Raw genomic sequence first — 18,837 nt, 5'->3', positions numbered from 1 at the left:
TATATCTATAGAAAACAGCCTGAGTAAATCTCAATGATGTTATGCTGAGTTAAAAAAAAAAAGCAGGTTTCTGAACGTGTACTGCAGATGCCATATGTCTGTATCATTATTAAATTTCTCTCCAAAAGCCTGGGGCGGGGGTGGAATATATATATATATATATATATATATGTCATAGGTCTAATAAATAAAACTTCAAATCCCCCAATAGAAAAACTAGCAAAGTCATGAATAGCTAACTCACAGAAGGAAAAAGTACTCAAATAGTCAGTAAACATTCATTGATGTTTTCACTCAACAAATCTGTTTTGAACATCTACTATGTGCCAAGTACTATTGTAGGCAGGGGGATACTTGGGAAAACAAAACAAGCAAAAATCTCTGTCCTCTTGGAGCTGACATTCTAGTGAGGGCAGTAGGGGGGGAAATTAAGCTAATAAGCAAACTACATAAATGAATACATAAATTGTATATTAGGAGGTAAAATGTTGAACGGAGGAAGGCAATGGGAAAGGGGCTAGTAAGGGGTGGGGAGGGGAGATGTTGCTGAGAGAATACCAGTTCAGCCCTGAGGGCAGAGCCCAAGCTTTCCAGAAATAGGTATAGGAGCAAAGGCCAGAAGCAGAACGTCTGTTATGCAGCTCAAGCACAGCCAGAGAGCAGCAGGAAAGGAGGTCAGAGGACAACTTAATGGGGAAGCAAGGACTTTGGCTTTTAGAGTGAGATGAGATGGGAAGCAGTTGGAAAAATGGAGAGTTTCAACACAGTGGCAATCTGATTTATTTTAACAGAATAATTCTGATTGCTTTGCTGAAAATAGACTCTCCAGAGTTGGAGAGGGTATGAGTCACACTCATGTCTAAACTTTACAGAATTTGTTTTTAAGGATCAAAATGTTTGAAAGGTGCTTAGTCCCTAATCAGCAATAACACTTTCAGGAAATAAACAATTTCTAAAAAGTAAAACACATGCATGTATACATACATGCAGAAATATTAGTATATAATAGCAAAACTATGGATATAACCCAAGTGCCCAGCAATAAGGGATCATTTAAATAAATTATAGTACATCTTGGGACTTCCCTGGTGGTGCAGTGGTTAAGACTTCGCCTTTCAGTGCAGGGGGTGTGGGTTCAATCCCTGGTTGGGGAGCTAAGATCCCACATGCCTCAAGGCCAAAAAACCAAAACATAAAACAGAAGCATTATTGTAACGAATTCAATAAAGACTTTAAAAATGGTCCACATCAAAACAATCTTTAAAAAAAATTATAGTACATCTCAACACAGGACTGTCGTGAAATAATTTTTTAAATATAAAGAGCAACACTTATTGATATGAAAATTTAGCCACAATATAATATTAAAGAAAAAAGTTTCTAAGACAGCATTTGTAGTACAGTTTGAGTACATTGTAAATAAATATATGCAGTTAGATTTTTATATAAATATACATATTCATGTGTATAGTAGTGGATGTATATAGAAGGAGAAAACCCAGAATATATACCAAAATAGTGGCAGTGAGATTATACTTGACAATGATTTTTTACTTTAATATTTATATATTTTCTACATTGTCTGAACTTTTACAATGAGGGATTAAGGATTTTAAATTTTAAACTACTTCAACTTTGAGGTAAAACAATTTGCACACACTTTGAATGGCAATATAATATCTCATTGAACAAATATGCATGCTTTCTTTGCCTGTTCCCCATTGTCATTCCTGTATCCACATCGTGGATGCTTAAGTCTCTGGTGCCTCTTGTGTTATTTCCTTGGGTTATGGTCTCAGAAGAGCAAGTACTGGAACAATGGCCATGAATGTTTTAAGGCTTTATTACTCATTGTCAAAACCCTTTCCAAGGGCTTCCCTGGTGGTGCAGTGGTTGAGAGTCCGCCTGCCAATGCAGGGGACACGGGTTGGTGCCCCGGTCCGGGAAGATCCCACATGCCGCGGAGAGGCTGGGCATGGCCGCTGAGCCTGCGCATCCGGAGCCTGTGCTCCGCAATGGGAGAGGCCACAGCAGTGAGAGGCCCGCGTACCAAAAAAAAAAAAAAAAAAGAGTAGACATGAACGCACCATGCAACACTGACACACAGAGTACCATAGTAGTTGCCATCAACTCACATTGAGATTATTTAAGGCTAAGACATTGGCTTGAGGCTCATTTCGTGGCTGTTAGGCGCTGGGAGCCATTGCCCCCACCAGCCCAAGTGGGAGGAGTGGGTGGGGAGTGCCTCCACTTCAAGCCCAGAGACAGTTCAATGGGCTTCTGAGAGTGCTTGATAGCAGTCACCTACCCCGGGCGACACACTGGACCATGAACTTCCAGGCCTCAGAATTACAAAGGGCAAGAGACAGGCCGTCTAGCTATGGATGGGTCATTGAAAGGGAGGTGGCTATGTTCTGTGGCCTACTTTCAGGGCAAAGAGTGCATGAATGTTTCTAAGCCATGTGTGAGAGGTAGTCCTGTCTTAGGAGGCAGCCTGGAGGGACAAACAGCATTGCAAAGAGAAGCTAAAGGTACAAATCAAGGGCTATGGCATTTGCCAGCCCCAGCAAAAGGGTGCTGCAGGTGAGAGATCCCCACAGGAGATCTCGCAGGGGAGAGATTCTCCAAAGCATCCACAAAAGTACCTGAGAAATACAGTAAACTTTAAACCCCTGCCAAGTCCAGAGAATGGCAACACTAGATCATCACGGTGGTACCAGTAGGGTAAGAATATCAGCACTCACCTTTCCGCTCTTTCCTTGCTGTACTCCAATCCCAGAAGACGAGAAGCCTTGGTTACAATACTTTGAGGCGGACACAGAAAAACAAGGTGGAGAAAGAAGGCACTCACACTTATTTCACAGAAGCTGGGGGAAAGGGGAAGCCTTCAAGACCTTAAACCAAGCTTGGAGTTTCGACTATTACTTGGATGCACATTCTTATTCATAAACTGGGACTTTTTGAATTACCCAAGAGTGACAAACAAGACTGTGAAACTTGCCTGAATTTTTATTGTTATACCACAAAGTAAACTTTAAAAGATAAAAAAGAGTTGCATTATGACTCTATGTGTTACATTTGTATTACTTTGGTTGAAAGTTGGATATTTTTCCAGTATTTACTTGGCAATTGTATTTCTAGTCTTTATGAATTATATTTATGTCCTGTCCATATTTAGATATTAGGATCTCAGTGATTTTCTCACCGACCTCTGTGATACAATTCTGTACCCTTTTGTCATGAGTATCAGTGTTTGCTCAACAGGCTACTCTACATTTAGAGCTTTATGAAATTAAATGGAAAAACTGATGTCAGATTTTACTTTCTACTCAATTAGACATGTGACCCAGAAACTTCGACTTTTCCATCTAAATTCTAAGTTGTATTTAAGCCAAATTCTATGCCTTTACTACACAACTATTTAAGCCAGAGTAACACTTCAGGGTTTCTCAAACTTTCTTCCACTTAGTGGCAGAGCTTCCTATTAAACTACTTGTTTGTTGACCCTTTAAGTCCTCAAAACTATCTCATTATAGTCTCCCAGAAAACTACTGCAAAGAGATATATTTACATTTTAAATTGAAGTTAAACCTTGATAATGGGAAATATCTTAAATAGAACTACAGAAATGGGTTTTTTCATTGTATTTTCAATAATTTGGCAGTACAGAAAAAAATTCAAGCATTATATTAAAAAGTATTCATACTTTGTACCAGGGCCTAGGTCCATACACAACATCATAGGGCACTTTTAGTGCCTAAATAATTAGAGATCAGTACAAAAAGAATTGAACTGAGCCATAGTTTTGACTATGCCCAAGTACTCCCATTTTTTCAATCTTTGATAAATTGAATTAATTTGAAACTCTTTTTCATCTGCTTGATCCTCCTCCCTCATCCATATCAGCCCAATGCTGATACTCTCTGCTGATGAAGAATAAAAGTATCATCTGTTCCTGTCAACATGCTGTACCGTGTCTAGACTAGATTGGTGAGGTTTGGGCCATTCCAGTCATGACCATATTTGGTCTATTTTCAACAGAATTTCAGAGTGTTCCCTACTCTGCTAATATAGCCTTCACCTTTTCCCTTCTTTCTCTTTACCAAAGAGTCTAGTAGAAATTACTTGAATTAATTCGACTTCTCAATAGCTTCTTCTGAAAATATCCTGTACATTCATTTATTCATTCATTCACTCATTCAACAAATACATATGAAACATCTGCTCTATAACTGGCACTGCCTGTCCATACCTTCATTTTGTTTCCTAGACAGTTAAAGAAAATTGCATTTACCTGTAATAAAGGATGCATAAATTCTTAGTGAACATTCATCTTAAAAATATCACTCTGCTCCTGCTTTATTCATTAGTTTACCTAATGAGGTTAGAAATATGTTTCCCAAAAGGGGTCTTATTTTGAAAAGAACAAAGTTTAGATGACCACAATCAATAAAACAAGTAGAGGCTGATGCAGCCTTCTGCATATATATAGAGGAGGGCTGACTAACGGGGCTTGAAATTTGATTAAAGGTGATTCCATAGGAAATCTGAAATTATTTAATTAGGTATTTAAGAAAATTCAATCTTTCTCTCATGAAGAGATACCCTCAGGAATGTTGCATATACATTACAATCTCTTTCACCAACTGCTGAAAACATTTTAGATATTTTGTTAAAATCACGGTGGCCTGTACATTAAGAGTTTCTTCAGGAGAGAGTGTAAATTATATCCAATTAGGAAATTACATCATATCAATTTTGTTTTTCAATTTTCAATTTTGTAAATTTTGAAAATTAATAATTTTTAAAATCAGTTATTTTGTAATCTACATATGAAAATTACTAATATTAATAGAAAAATAAAATTACCATAGTAGATTATAGAGAGAAGTGTTCTAAAATCTATCCTAGGTTTTTAGTGTTTGTAGTAATATTAACATCATTCCAAGGTTGGTCTCTCCTTTCCCATGACTTTCATACAGGAAATCTTAGAGGGCAGAAATTGAATAAATAGCATCAGTGTTTTCAGTGGCCTCAGATTTTTTGTATAAGTTATTTCCTCACTGATAACAGCTGGATTTCATTATCAAAAACTGAAGGTGGTACAGATTAGTGCAAAAGTTGTATTTATAAGAGATCCCCCAGGGCTAGCCTTACAAAAAGTGATATTTGACACTCTTTATCCAATGGATTTATTTGGCATCTAGAATTGATAGAGTTTATCTTGAATTTTATGAGACTCAAATACCATATGTTATGGAAAATTACAAAAATATTCTGAAAATGAGACTTTCCAGAGGGCTCTGAATAACTTTTTTGGTTTTGGTTGGTCATATTTTGTTTATTTTAATTTAATTTTTATTGTATATTGGAGTACAGTTGATTTACAATATTGTCTTAGTTTCAGATGTACAGCAAAGTGATTCAGTTATACACATACAAATATCCATTCTTTTTCAGATTCTTTTCCATATAGGTTATTACAGAATATTGAGTAGAGTTCCCTGGCTATACAGTAGGCCCTTGTTGATTATCTATTTTATATATAGTAGTGTGTGTATGTTAATCCCAAACTCCTAATTTATCCCTCCCCACCACCTTTCCCCCTGGTAACCATAAGTTTGTTTTCAAAGTCTGTGAGTCTGTTTTGTAAATAAGTTCATTTGTATCATTTTTTTTGATTCCACATATAAGTGGTATCATGTGATATTTGTCTTCCTCTGTATGACTTATTTCACTTAGTATGATAATCTCTAGGTCCATCCATGTTGATGCAGATGGCATTATTTCATTCTTTATTATGGCTGAGTAGTATTCCATTGTATATATGTACAAAATCTTTTTTATCCATTCTGCCTTCGATGGGCATTTAGGTTGCTTGCATGTCTTGACTATTGTAAATAGTGCTGCAGTGAACATTGGGGTGCATGTATCTTTTCGAATTATGGTTTTCTCTGGGTATATGCCCAGAAGTGGGATTGCTGGATCATATGGTAGTTCAATTTTTAGTCTTTTAAGGAACCACCATACTGTTCTCCATAGGGAGTGTCCCAATTTACATTCCCGCCAACAGTGTAGGAAGGTTCTGTTTTCTTCATACCCTCTCCAGCATTTATTGTTTTTAGACTTTTTGATGATGGCCATTCTGACTGTTGTGAGATATTACCTCATTGTAGTTTTGATTTGCATTTCTTTAATAATTAGCTATGTGGAGCATCTTTTCATGTGCTTTTTGGCCATCTGTATGTCTTCTTTGGAGAAATGTCTATTTAGGTCTTCTGCCCATTTTGTTTGTTTGTTTGTTGTTTTTTTAATTGGAGTATACTTTTTTTACACTGCTGTGTCAGTTTCTGCTGTACAGCAAAGCGACTCAGCCATACATATACATATATCCCCTATTGTTTGGATTTCCTTCCCATTTAGGTCACCACAGAGCACCAAGTAGAGTTCCTTGTGCTACACCGTAGGTTCTCATTAGTCATCTATTTTATAATTAGTAGTGTATATATGTCAATCCTAATCTCCCAATTCATCCCCCCCTTCACCCTTGGTATCCATATGTTTGTGTCTCTAATTTCTGCTTTGCAAGTAAGATCATCATTACCATTTTTCTTGATACCACATATATGTGTTAATATATGATATTTGTTTTTCTCTTTCTGACTTACTTCACTCTGTATGACAGTCTCTAGGTCCATTAATGTCTCTGCAAATGACACAGTTTTGTTCCTTTTTATGGCTGAGTAATATTCCATTGTATATATGTACCACATCTTCTATATCCATTCCTCTGTTGATGGACATTTATGTTGCTTCCATGTCCTGGCTATTGTAAATAGTGCTGCAGTGAATATTGAGGAGCATGTGTCTTTTTGAATTATGATTTTTTCAGAGTATATGCCCAGTAGTGGGATTGCTGGGTCATATGGTAGTTCTATTTTTAGTTTTTTAAGGAACCTTCATACTGTTCTACATAGTGGCTGTATCAATTTACATTACCACCAACAGTGCAAGAGGGTTCCCTTTACTCTACACCATCTCCAGCATTTATTCTTTGTAGATTTTTTGATGATGGCTATTCTGAATAGTGTGAGGTGATACCTTGTTATAGTTTTGATTTGCACTTCTCTAATAATTAGTGATGTTGAGCATTTTTTCATGTGTTTTTTGGCCATCTGTATGTCTTCTTTGGAGAAATGTCTATTTAGGTCTTCTGCCCATTTTTTGATTGGGTTCTTTGTTTTTTTGATGTTGAGCTGCGTGAGCTGTTTGTATATTTTGGAGATTAACCCATTGTCAGTCACTTCATTTGCAAATATTGTTTCCCATCCTCTGGGTTGTCTTTTTGTTTTGTTTGTGGTTTCCTTTGCTGTGCAAAAGCTTGTAAGATTATTAGGTCTCATTTGTTTATTTTTGTTTTTATTTTCATTACTTTAAGAGGTGGATCCAAAAAGATATTGCTGTGATTTATGTCAAAAATTGTCCTACCTATTACTTCCTCTAGGAGTTTTATAGTATTCAGTATTCCATTTAGATCTCTAATGGATTGGTGTCTTGGATTCCTTTTATTTCTTTTTCTTCTCTGATTGCTGTGGCTCAGACTTCCAAAACTATGTTGAATAAAAGTGTGGAAATCTTTGTCTTGTTCCTGATCTTAGAGGAAATGCTTTCAGTTTTTCACCATTGACTATGATGTTACCTGTTGGTTTGTCATATATGGCCTTTATTATGTTGAGGTACATTCCCTCTATGCCCACTTTCTGGAGAGTTTTTAATCATAAATGGGTGTTGAATTTTGTCAAAAGAATTTTCTGCATCTATTGAGATGATCATTTGTTTATTTTTGGTTTTATTGCCATTACTCTAGGATATGGCTCAAAAAAGATATTGCTGTGATTTATATCAAAGAGTGTTCTACCTATGTTTTCCTCTAATAGTTTTATAGCATTCAGTCTTACATTTAGGTCTTTAATCCATTTTAAGTTTGTTTTTTGTATGGTGTTAAAGAAATTTCTAATTTCTTTTTTTACATGTAGCCGTCTAGTTTTCCCAGCACCACTTATTGAAGAGACTGTCTTTTCTCCATTGTATGTTCTTGCTTCCTTTGTCATAGATTAATTGACCATAGGTGCATGGGTTTATTTCTGGGCTTGCTGTCATGTTTCATTGATCTATATTTCTGTTTTTGTGCCAGTACCATACTGTTTTGATTGCTGTAGCTTTGCAGTATAGTCGGAAGTCAGGGAGCCTGATTCCTCCAGCTCCACTTTTCTTTCTCAAGATTGCTTTGGCTATTCAGGGTCTTTTGTGTTTCAATACAAATTTTAAGATTTTTGTTCTAGTTCTGTGGAAAATGCCATTGGTAATTTGACAGGGATTGATTGAATCTGTAGATTGCCTTGTGTAGTACAGTCATTTTGACAATACTGATTCTTCCAATTCAAGAACATGGTATATCTTTACATCTGTTTGTGTCATCTTCAGTTTCTTTCATCAGCATCTCATAGTTTGGGGAGTACAGGTATTTTGTCTTCTTAGGTAGGTTTATTCCTAAGTATTTGATTATTTTTCATGCAATAGTAAATGTGATTGTTTCTTTAATTTCTCTTTCTGATCTTTTGTTGTTGTTGTATAAAAGTGGAACAGATTTCTGTGTATTAATTTTGTACCCTGCAACTTTACTGAATTCATTGATTACCTCTAGCAGTTTTCTGGTAGCATCTTTAGGATTTTCTATGTATAGTATCATGTCACCTGCAAACAGTGACAATTTTCCTTTTTCTTTTCCAATTTGGATTACTTTCATTTCTTTTTCTTCTCTGATTGCCATGGCTAGGACTTCCAAAACTATGTTGAAGAAAAGTGGTGAGAGTGGAAATCCTTGTCTTGTTCCTGATCTTAGAGGAAATGCTTTCAGCTTTTCACCATTGAATATGATGTTACCTGTAGGTTTGTCATATATGGCCTTTATTATGTTGAGGTATGTTCCCTCTATGCCCACTTTCTGGAGAGTTTTTATCATAAATGGCTGTTGAATTTTGTCAAAAGCTTTTTCTGCATCTATTGAGATGATCATATGGTTTTTGTTCTTCAAATTGTTAATGTACTGTATCACACTGATTGATTTGTGGATATTAAAAAACACTTGCACGCCTGAAATAAATCCCATTTGATCAAAATCCCATTTTGATCCTTATAAGGAATTGTTGGATTCAGATGGCTAGTATTTTGTTGAGGATTTTTGTATATATGTTCATCAGTGATATTGACCTGTAGTTTTCTTTTTTTGTGATATCGTTTTCTGGTGTTGGTATCAGGGTGATGGTGGCCTCATAGAATGAGTTTGGGTGTTTTCCTTCCTCTGCAATTTTTTGGAATAGTTTCAGAAGGATAGATGTTAACCCCTCTCTAAATGTTTGATAGAATTTGCCTGTGAAGCCATTTGTTCCTGGCCTTTTGTTTGTTGTGATTCACAGTTTCAATTTCAGTGCTTGTGATTGGTCTATTTGTATTTTCTATTTCTTCCTGATTCAGTCTTGGGAGATTGTACTTTCTACAAAATTGTCCTTTTCTTCTAGGTTGTCCATTTTATTGGTGTATAGTTGCTTGTAGTAGTCTTATGGTCCTTTGTATTTCTGTGGTGTCTGTTGTAACTTCTCCTTTTTCATTTCTAATGTTACTGATTTCAGTCCTCTCCCATTTTTTCTTGATGAGTCTGGCTAAAGGTTTATCAGTTTTGTTTATCTTTTCAAAGAACCATCTTTTAGTTTCATAGATGTTTTCTTAGTCTGTATTTAATTTATTTCTGCTCTCATCTTTATGTTTTCTTTCTTCTACTAACTTTGGGATTTTTTAGTTCTTCTTTCTCTAGTTGATTTGGTATAGGTTTAGGTTGTTTATTTAAGATTTCCCTTGTTTCCTGAGGTAAGATTGTATTGCTATAAACTTCCCTTTTAGAACTGCTTTTGCTGCACCCCATAGGATTTTGATCGTCATGTTTTCCTTGTCATTTGTCTCTAGGTATTTTTTAATTTTCTCTTTGATTTCTTCAGTGATCCATTGATTGTTTAGTGACATAATATTTCACCTCCACGTGTTTCTGTTTTTTTTCTTGTGGTTGATTTCTAATGTCATAGCCATGTGGTCAGAAAAGATATTTGATATGATTTCAATTTTCTTAAATTTATAGAGGCTTGCTTTGTGGTCCAGCATGTGTTCTATCTTAGAGAATGTTCCATGTGTACTTGAGAAGAATGTGTATTCTGCTGCTTTTGGATGGAATGTTTTATAAATATCAATTAAGGCCATCTAGTCTAATGTGTCATTTAAGGCCTTATTGTGTTTCCTTATTGATTTTCTGTCTGCGTGTTCTCTCCATTGATGTAAGTGAGGTGTTAAAGTCCCCCACTGTTATTCTGTTACTGTTGATTTTTTCTTTAATGCTGTTAGCATTTGCCTTCTATATTGAGATCCTCCTATGTTGGGTGAACATAAATTTGCAATTGTTTTGGCACCTTCTTGGATTCATCTCTTGATCATTATGTGGTGTCCTTCTTTGCCTCTTGTAACAGTCTTTATTTTTACATCTATTTTGTCTGATATGAGTATTGTTACTCCAGCTTTTTTTTTTTTAATTCCATTTGCATGGAATATCTTTTTCCATCCCCTCACTTTCAGTCTGTATGTGTCCCTAGATCTGAAGTGGGTCACTTTTACACAGCGTATATACAGGTCTTGTTTTTGTATCCATTCAGCCAGTCTATGCCTTTCTTTGTAGTATTTAATCCATTTACATTTAAGGTAATTATCAATATGTATGTTCTTATTGGCATTTTGTTAATTGTTTTTGAGTTCTTTAGGTAGGTCTTTTTTCTTCCCTTACTATTTTATTCTCTTCTCTTGTGATTTGATGAGTATCTTTAGTGTTGTGTTTTATTATGTTTTTTCTTTTGTGTATGTATCTATTGTAGATTTTTATGTGAGGTTCCCATGTGGTTTTTATTTAGCTATATATATATATATATTCATATATATATACACATATATATGTGTATATGTGTGTGTGTGTATATATATATATATATATATATGATTTTTTCAAGTTGCTGGTCTCTTCAAATGCATTTCCAACATCCTGGATTTGTGCTCTCCTCATGATTGCTGGTTTTAATATCATATTTGCATGTGGATGATTTACAACCTTTACTGTATGTTTGCCTTTACTGGTGAACTTTCCCATTCGTAATTTTGTTTGTTTCTTTCTTTCTAGTTGTTGCCTCTTCTTTTCTGCCTAGAGAAATTCCTTTAGCATTTGTTGTAAAGCTGGTTTGGTGGTGCTGAATTCTCTTAGCTTTTGCTTGTCAGTAAAGCTTTTCATTTCTCCTCAAGTCTGAACGAGCACCTTGCTAAGTAGAGTATTCTTAGTTATAGTTTTTTTCCTTTCATCATTTAAATATATCATGTCATTCCCTTCTGACCTGCAGAGTTTCTGCTGAAAAATCAGCTGATAGCCTTATTGGGATTCCATTGTATGTTATTTGTTGCTTTTCCCTTGTTGCTTTTAGTATTTTCTCGTTGCTTTTAATTTTTGTTAGTTTGGTTAATATGTGTCTCTGCATATTCCTCCTTGGTTTTATCCTGTATGGGACTCTCTGTGCTTCCTGGACTTGAGTGAGTGTTTCCTTTTCCATGTTAAGGAAGTTTTCTCCTATTATCTGTTCAAATATTTTCCCAGGTCCTTTCCTCTCTCTCTTCTCCTTCTGAGACCCCTATAATGCAAATGTTGGTACATTTAATGTTGTCCCAGAGCTCTCTGTGACTGTCTTCATTCATTTTCATTCTTTTTTCTTTATTCTTTTCCATGGCAGTGATTTCCACCAATCTGCCTTCCAGCTCACTTGTCTGTTCTTATGCCTCATTTATTCTGAAAATTATTCCTTCTAGTATATTTTTCATTTCAGTTATTTTATTGTTCATCTCTGTTTTTTGTTCTTTGAATTATCTACCGCTTTGTTAAACATTTCTTTTATCTTCTTGGTCTGTGCCTTCATTCTTTTTCTGAGATCTTGGATCATCTTTATGATCATTACTCCAAATTCTTTTTCAGGTAGATTGCCTATCTACACTTCACCTACTTGTTCTTCTGGGGTTTTATCTTGTTCCTTCATCTGGAACATATTTCTCTGCCATCTCATTTTGTCTAACTTTCTGTTTGTGGTCTCTGTTCTGTATGCTGCAGGATCGTACTTCCTCTTGCTCCTGGTGTTTGCCCCCTAGTCGTTAGGTTCTTCCAGGGATTTGTGCAGGCTTCCTGGTAGGAGAGACTGGTGCCTGCCCACTGGTGGGGGGAGCTGGGTGTTGTCCCTCTGGTGGGCAGGGCCATGTCAACAGGTGTGTTCAGAGGAGGCTGTGAGCTCAGGACAACTTTTGGCAGCCTGTCTGCTGATGGGTGGGGCTGTGTTCTCACCTTGTTGGTTGTTTGGCCTGAGGCATCCCAGTACTGGAGTCTGCAGGCTGTTGGGTGGGGTTGGGTCTCAGTGCCAAAATGGCAGCCTCCTGGAGAGCTCACACTGATGAAGATTCCCTGGCCCTCCACTACCAGTGTCCTTGCCCTCACCATGTGCCACAGCCCACCCGTGCCTCCCCAGGAGACCCTCTAAGACTTGCAGGTAGATCTGGCCCAGGCTCCTGTGGAGTCACTGCTTTGTCCTGGATGCCAGGGCACGTGAAACCTTGTGTGCACACTTCAAGAGTGGCGTGTCTGTTTCCCCCAGTCCTGTGGAACTCCTGCACTCAAGTCCCCTGGCCTTCAAAGCCCAATTCTCTGGTGGTTCCTCCTCCCGATGCCAGACCCTCAGACTGGGGAGCCTGACGTCTGGCTCAGAAGTCTCACTACTGTGGGAGAACTTCTGAGATATAATTGTTTTCCAGTTTGTGGGTTGCCCACCTGGTGGGTATGAGATTTGATTATATTGTGAAAATGCCCCTTCTCATTGTGGCTTCCTGTTTGTCTTTGGATGTAGAATATCTTCTTTGGTAGTTACAGTCTTTTTTGTCAGTGGTTGTTCTGAAGATAGTTGTGATTTTGGTATTTTGTGAGAGAGCTCCATTCCTTCTACTTCAACATCCTGTCTCCTCCCTTCTGAATGTCTTGATATTAACATGAGAGTCACTAATATTCCTGAAATCACTGAAGAAATTTGATTGTTCGATGGCAATGCTGCTGTCAACGTCCTCTTTCTATCTGTCATTTATCCTGTAAATCTTCTGCCCAGGTGGACTTTGCCTGGTAATGGAGAAGACAGAGTCCTCAAGGAAAATAGAATTAAAAGGTTATTGGATTATAGTTAGGTCAGATGTATACTCTCCTCTCTCCTAGTGACAAAATGACTGATTGATGATTGATCCTTGTGGATTGCAGCAAAGAAGATTCTAAGAAGCCTTCGGTTTACATTAATAAATTATTTCAGTTGACAGTAGAATACGGAAATAATTAAATGTGCAAATAGTGATTCCCTCTTCATGCAATTCTTTTTTTAAAAATCGTTTTATTTGTATATCCAGATTTTAACATTCATTTGATCTTTTATTGAAAAGGCTTTATTTTTTTCCCCTTATATTTTGAGGAAGCTAAAATTGTGACAACTATTTAATGAAATAAAGTAAATGGTTACCAAGTTTCTAAACATATCTATTTTCTTATAACACCTTTTTATATTACTGCTATGTTTGAATTTCAGTAATGATGTTACAGATTACTTATTTTGTCCAAAAAAAGATAAAAAGAGAAAATTACAACTTGGGGAAAAATGACAAAGACCAACATGTCTTCGTTTATAATGCTCTATTTTTATTTTTAGTGTCTCAATGTAAATAAGCAGGTGAGAGATGATTGATTTTTTTTCCTTTACAGCGGTTTACCTCTGCAAAAGAACAATGCAAAACAAAGCAAGGCTGGAACTAGCTGACTATGAAGCTGTAAGTACCAAGGACTTCCTGACAAAGAAAGGTATAAAATGAGCAAGAATAAGGCCTACGGTCATTTCTGGGCACTCTTAACTTTCTACATTCATGGATCTTAGGGATCAGATTTCCAGGGAAGGGCAGCATAATGATTTAACATATCCCTTACTTGCTTATTTCCTCTCATCATTCACAATGAGGATGGTGAAATTCTAAATACACAAACTCAGAGAAGAAGGAGGAAGCATATCTTATTTGCTAAAATTGACTTAAATGTAAAACTTATATATATGTATATATATATACTATATATAATGAAGATATCCAAACTTAGAGAATTATAGAGCATTTACACTGGGAAAAATGGTTTTTGCAAAACCTTTATGTTGGTCACCATCCGCAGATTAAATTAATCTCATGTAGTTTGTTCAGATGGTTGCTATGTTCTGATTTACTAAACTTGAAGCACTGTCTACAACTGGGTAGTAGGGGGCTGAAGGGTTAAATTTTTCTCAGGAACTGGATAGACTGGTTGAATCAGTAGTAGAGAGTATTGCTTTCCTGTTCCTCAGTAAAATGAGCACAGGAAAATCCAATGGATTAGTCTTGAGCACTTTTTTTATATAAGGTAAGTTTAGTATTTTTGATTTTTAGTTATATTCTCCAACATTAATATTCATAATAGGTTTTCCTGTGTCCTCTATGACTGTTAATATGAGTATTAGCTGCGTTCAGTGAGCATGACTTATCATTCCAAGTACACTTACTCCTTTAGAAATTCTGATTTGTTTTTTTGGTAAGTACATATGGTAGATAAACTAGAAGGGAGTCGTAAAGCTGAGGACCAGAATGTCTTCACCGTGGTATATTTTTCAGGAGAGCTTGGCCAGGCTGCAGAGGGCATTTGCTCGGAAGTGGGAGTTCATTTTTATGCAAGCAGAAGCACAAGCAAAGTGAGTCCTTGTGAGTCTTTTGGAAGATTTGTCCAAGTTGTGGCCTTTTGTCCAGAGAGGCACTATAATTAACACTACTTATTATTCATTATTATGATATTAACAGAGTGGACAAGAAGAGAGACAAGATTGAAAGAAAGATCCTTGATAGTCAGGAGAGAGCATTCTGGGACGTACACAGACCCGTGGTAAGCAAGCGCACCAACATTGTCTAACTTCATAATCCCAGCCTTTGGAAAGTAAAGGAAGAATGCAGAATGCAGTAACTCCATCACTTGTCCCAAAGTCTTGGTGAATTATTTAAGAAAAGATTGCCACTTTTGTGTAAGATGACTAGAGTTCAATAGTATAATATTTTTTAAAACTATGCATTTTTCTAACATGACATTACTTGCTTGCTCATTCTTTGCTTTTGAGGTGCTTGATACTTTCATACACTTGAAAGAAAGAAGACTGCAACAAAGCAGTTTTGCATGGCTTATGATCTACATTTTTCTGGATTGATAGTAAAAGTATTAGTTAAAATGTTGTTCCTCCACTAATTTTTCTTTTTAAAACTTACTAACAACATGCTTTGAATGTCAACTTTCATGGAAACATTTTAGGTGGCTCAGTTTCAGTTCAGCTCATACTTCTAATGATGTAACTGGTCATTGAATCTACATACAGTAACTTAGCTGGTTTTCTTAAATAGTAATGTTAAACCATGTGAGTCAGAGTAACAAATAACAAATGTCCTTGATTAATACCAGAAAACTTTGTGTAAGGAATTAAACAGTGGTTATGAGCATTCATAAGAAAGCATGTCTACTCTCATATAGCATATTTTGATGCTAGGTCTTTGTTTTCTATATATTTCTTTAAACACAGACCTAGAGAATAATATTTACATACTATTATTAAATAACAGGATCACAGCATGAGACAAATCAAGATTCTTTGAGAATATCTTAAAATTTTCTTCTCAACTACCTTTAGAAACTGACCAAAATAGGTCTGTTTTCCAAAGGTTTGTATATATATCTGTATCTATACCTATATACATATAGTTATGGATATATATTGATATATATTTAAATTTTAGATAGTAATGCAGTTGTTAAATTTCGTATGGAATTTTTTGAATTCAAAAAAATTAGAACTGAGCTTTAACTGTCTTTCCTACTCAAAATTCAGCTTGAGTTTTATTACTCATGGTATAAAGGATTGTGAGGCCACATGCATAAGTATTGCAAGGATATGAAGTAGGATTTTTCCTCACTTGTTTGTTTGTTTTAAGCCATCTCTAGAAACTGGTTAATACATTATGTTCTCATGTTTCTCCACTTTATGCCCCTGGACATCTGGTGGCCCATCTCTAGCCTAGTTTAACTTTGATGGCCTATATCCTCCTGGCAACCCAAGAGGACTCACTCCATGCCGGTTCCCCTACACTGCCCACATCCATTCTATAGCAAAAACTCATGTTCTCCCAGCATGTCGATTGATCTCACCTCAACACACTCCCCTGCTCCATCCCCCAAGAATTACTCAGCCAATCCCTTGCCTTCTATGTGCCCTGTTGGAAGCAGAACCTGTTCACAGTTGTTCTTTGCTCTAACCAGTGTAAGTCAGGCTCCAGTCCTCTGTGTCTCCACAGAGCAAGAAGCACATATGAGTGCTCTCCAAGGGGTCACCTGCTATACCCCTCATTAGGCTTTCAATTAGAAAGTCATCCAAAGGAGCACCTGAAGGCAGAAACCACCCTGAAGCCATTAGTTCCATGTCCCTTATTCAATTTGTGGATGCTTATGAGGGGCTTTATAACACTTAAAATGAACATGTTATGCAATACTTGGTTATTGTTTATTTTCTAGAGGGAAAAAAATAGAGTTTTGGGTTATCTGTATGCCTCTGAGAATGGAATGCACCTAATCCAACCCTACCTTCAACTATTTATTTTTTACATTACAACTCTGTATCCCATTTAAAAAGAAAAAAATTTTTTTGCAGTGGTCCCAGGGGCATGTGAAGTGATGACACTTGTCTGGAGGCCATGTCAGACACACAGGTCCTGCCTCGTATCTGGTTTTTAGAGTTCTGGGTCCTTAGTGAGAGTTAATACAGAGATGATGCTGGCAGGGACATTAGCAGCAAGACGCTCCTATAAGAGCTTTTAATGGCTATTTCCCCAGCACAATGCATAAGCTATATCTCTATTCATTGGCTGTAGTGTTAACTAAACAATGATAAGAAGAGCTTTCTAAGATAACCATACCTCCAAAAAGTGTCCTTATTTTTATTTTGGTTTTGAAAAAGTCTTATTACGAAAATATGAACACACTACTACAAGTTTTTAAACTGTAGAAATTAGTATTCTCATTAGAATAAAAATCTCTACTCAGATTTAATAGATTCATAACACAATTTATATTTTCCTGAACTGCTTTAGCTTTATTACTATATAAAGTATCTTTATTTTCAAAAAACAGAAATGAAGTTATCCTATCAGTACTATTTGTTGAATTTTTTTCATTTTATTTCTTCTTGCATAATCCTACTGTTAAACCTTTCCAAAAAATGTAGCAGAGAGCAATTAATCCTTATAAAGCTTTTACTAATTCAAGTAAAGGTGATGTGCTACATTGCATTTTGTTTGGTTTGCTTTGATTTGATCTGGCTTGATGCTGCCATTTATTTAGTTAAAATAGGTTGGAAACCATTAGCCAAAAGTGTAGTAGGGAAGAGGAAATCTCAAAAAGAAGCTCAGAATCTTTAAAGTATACTTAAATTTAATGTAAAATATTATATTACATGACCTTAGAGATGTAGAAAATATATGCAGTGTGATTTAGTTTTTTTAAATGCCGTCACTTAACGCAGTATACTCATTTTATTGCATTTAATACCTTTATGAAATAAATTTAGCTTCTTTAAGCATGTCCATGTTTACTCCAGAAAAAAAATTAAGGTCTTAACACTGAAAAGGACTCTTCAGTTATCAAGGACTCCAGACGGAATTGCCACACACTAACTACTCAAGATGATAGTAGGGGAAATACACCAAATTGTAGCAAATGTCAAAGATAATTTGGGATTTGGGTTAACTTGTGTATTTAGTGTTTTGATACTTTTATGAAGCCTCTTCAAGGGCTAATGAATTCTTAGTCTATATTAATTGAATTTGAGCAACTAGTTAAATTGAAATAAAAATTCTGTTTGCCACACTGCTGAAGGGTTTCATTGATACTAACTTCCTAGTACTTGTTTTAATATTATCAGATCATGGTCTTTTGAAGAGCAGGAATTTGTCTGGAATTTTATATACATTTTTGTAAATTTTTCTTTGAATAAATTAGTTTGGAGCAGTCTGGTGAAGTGTGTGTGTGTGTTGTGTGTGTGTGCACACGCACACAAAAATACATTAAAATTTGGAGTTTAAAAGTTTCTGAAGAAGAGGTTATAGATTTGCATAAGAAGTTGAAGGAGTTCCATAAGATTCAAAGTTTTTGTAACCTATTGAGTTATATCAGAGTGATTCTGAGGCCCAATAACAGAAAGGAGCAATGAGATTCTTAAAATACAATCATCATGGAGCAAAATAAAGAAGTCCAGTGGACTGGCCTTTCAAAATATAATGGTGCTGATGCTCTGGGTCCGAGGGGTGAAGAGCAACCAAACTTGTTCCACACAGCCCTGCTGTGGAGCCAGTTTATATCCTTTGCACAGACTTCGTTTTTGTTTTGTTTGTCTGTTACATTTTTTTTTTTGGCTTTATTGAGGTGTAATTGACAAACTAAATTGTAAGATATTTAAATTGTACAATATGGTGATTTTTTATACATATTCATTGTGAAAGGTTTCCCACCATTGAGTTAACACTGACTGAGAGTTGATCTAAAGAGATGTAGTGTAGGGAATTTAGGCCAATTTAATTCTGGGC

General features: G+C 36.0%; 1 protein-coding gene across 12 annotated transcripts in view; it reads left to right on the top strand.

The window, feature by feature from the left end:
* Window positions 1-18,837, top strand: part of RGS7 (regulator of G protein signaling 7) — a 614,677-nt gene that overhangs the window by 507,264 nt on the left and 88,576 nt on the right. For all 12 annotated transcript variants that reach the window (XM_067729464.1, XM_067729458.1, XM_067729455.1 and 9 more), the window contains 3 exons: window positions 13,913-13,977; window positions 14,839-14,915; window positions 15,022-15,103. In XM_067729464.1, the coding sequence (XP_067585565.1) occupies window positions 13,913-13,977; window positions 14,839-14,915; window positions 15,022-15,103 (224 nt within the window). The remainder of the gene's footprint in view (window positions 1-13,912; window positions 13,978-14,838; window positions 14,916-15,021; window positions 15,104-18,837) is intronic.

This window comes from Pseudorca crassidens, chromosome 2, assembly GCF_039906515.1.
Source record: "Pseudorca crassidens isolate mPseCra1 chromosome 2, mPseCra1.hap1, whole genome shotgun sequence".
NCBI lineage: Eukaryota > Metazoa > Chordata > Mammalia > Artiodactyla > Delphinidae > Pseudorca > Pseudorca crassidens.
Note: the sequence above shows the minus strand (reverse complement) of the source record. Positions and strands in the feature narration are given on the sequence as shown.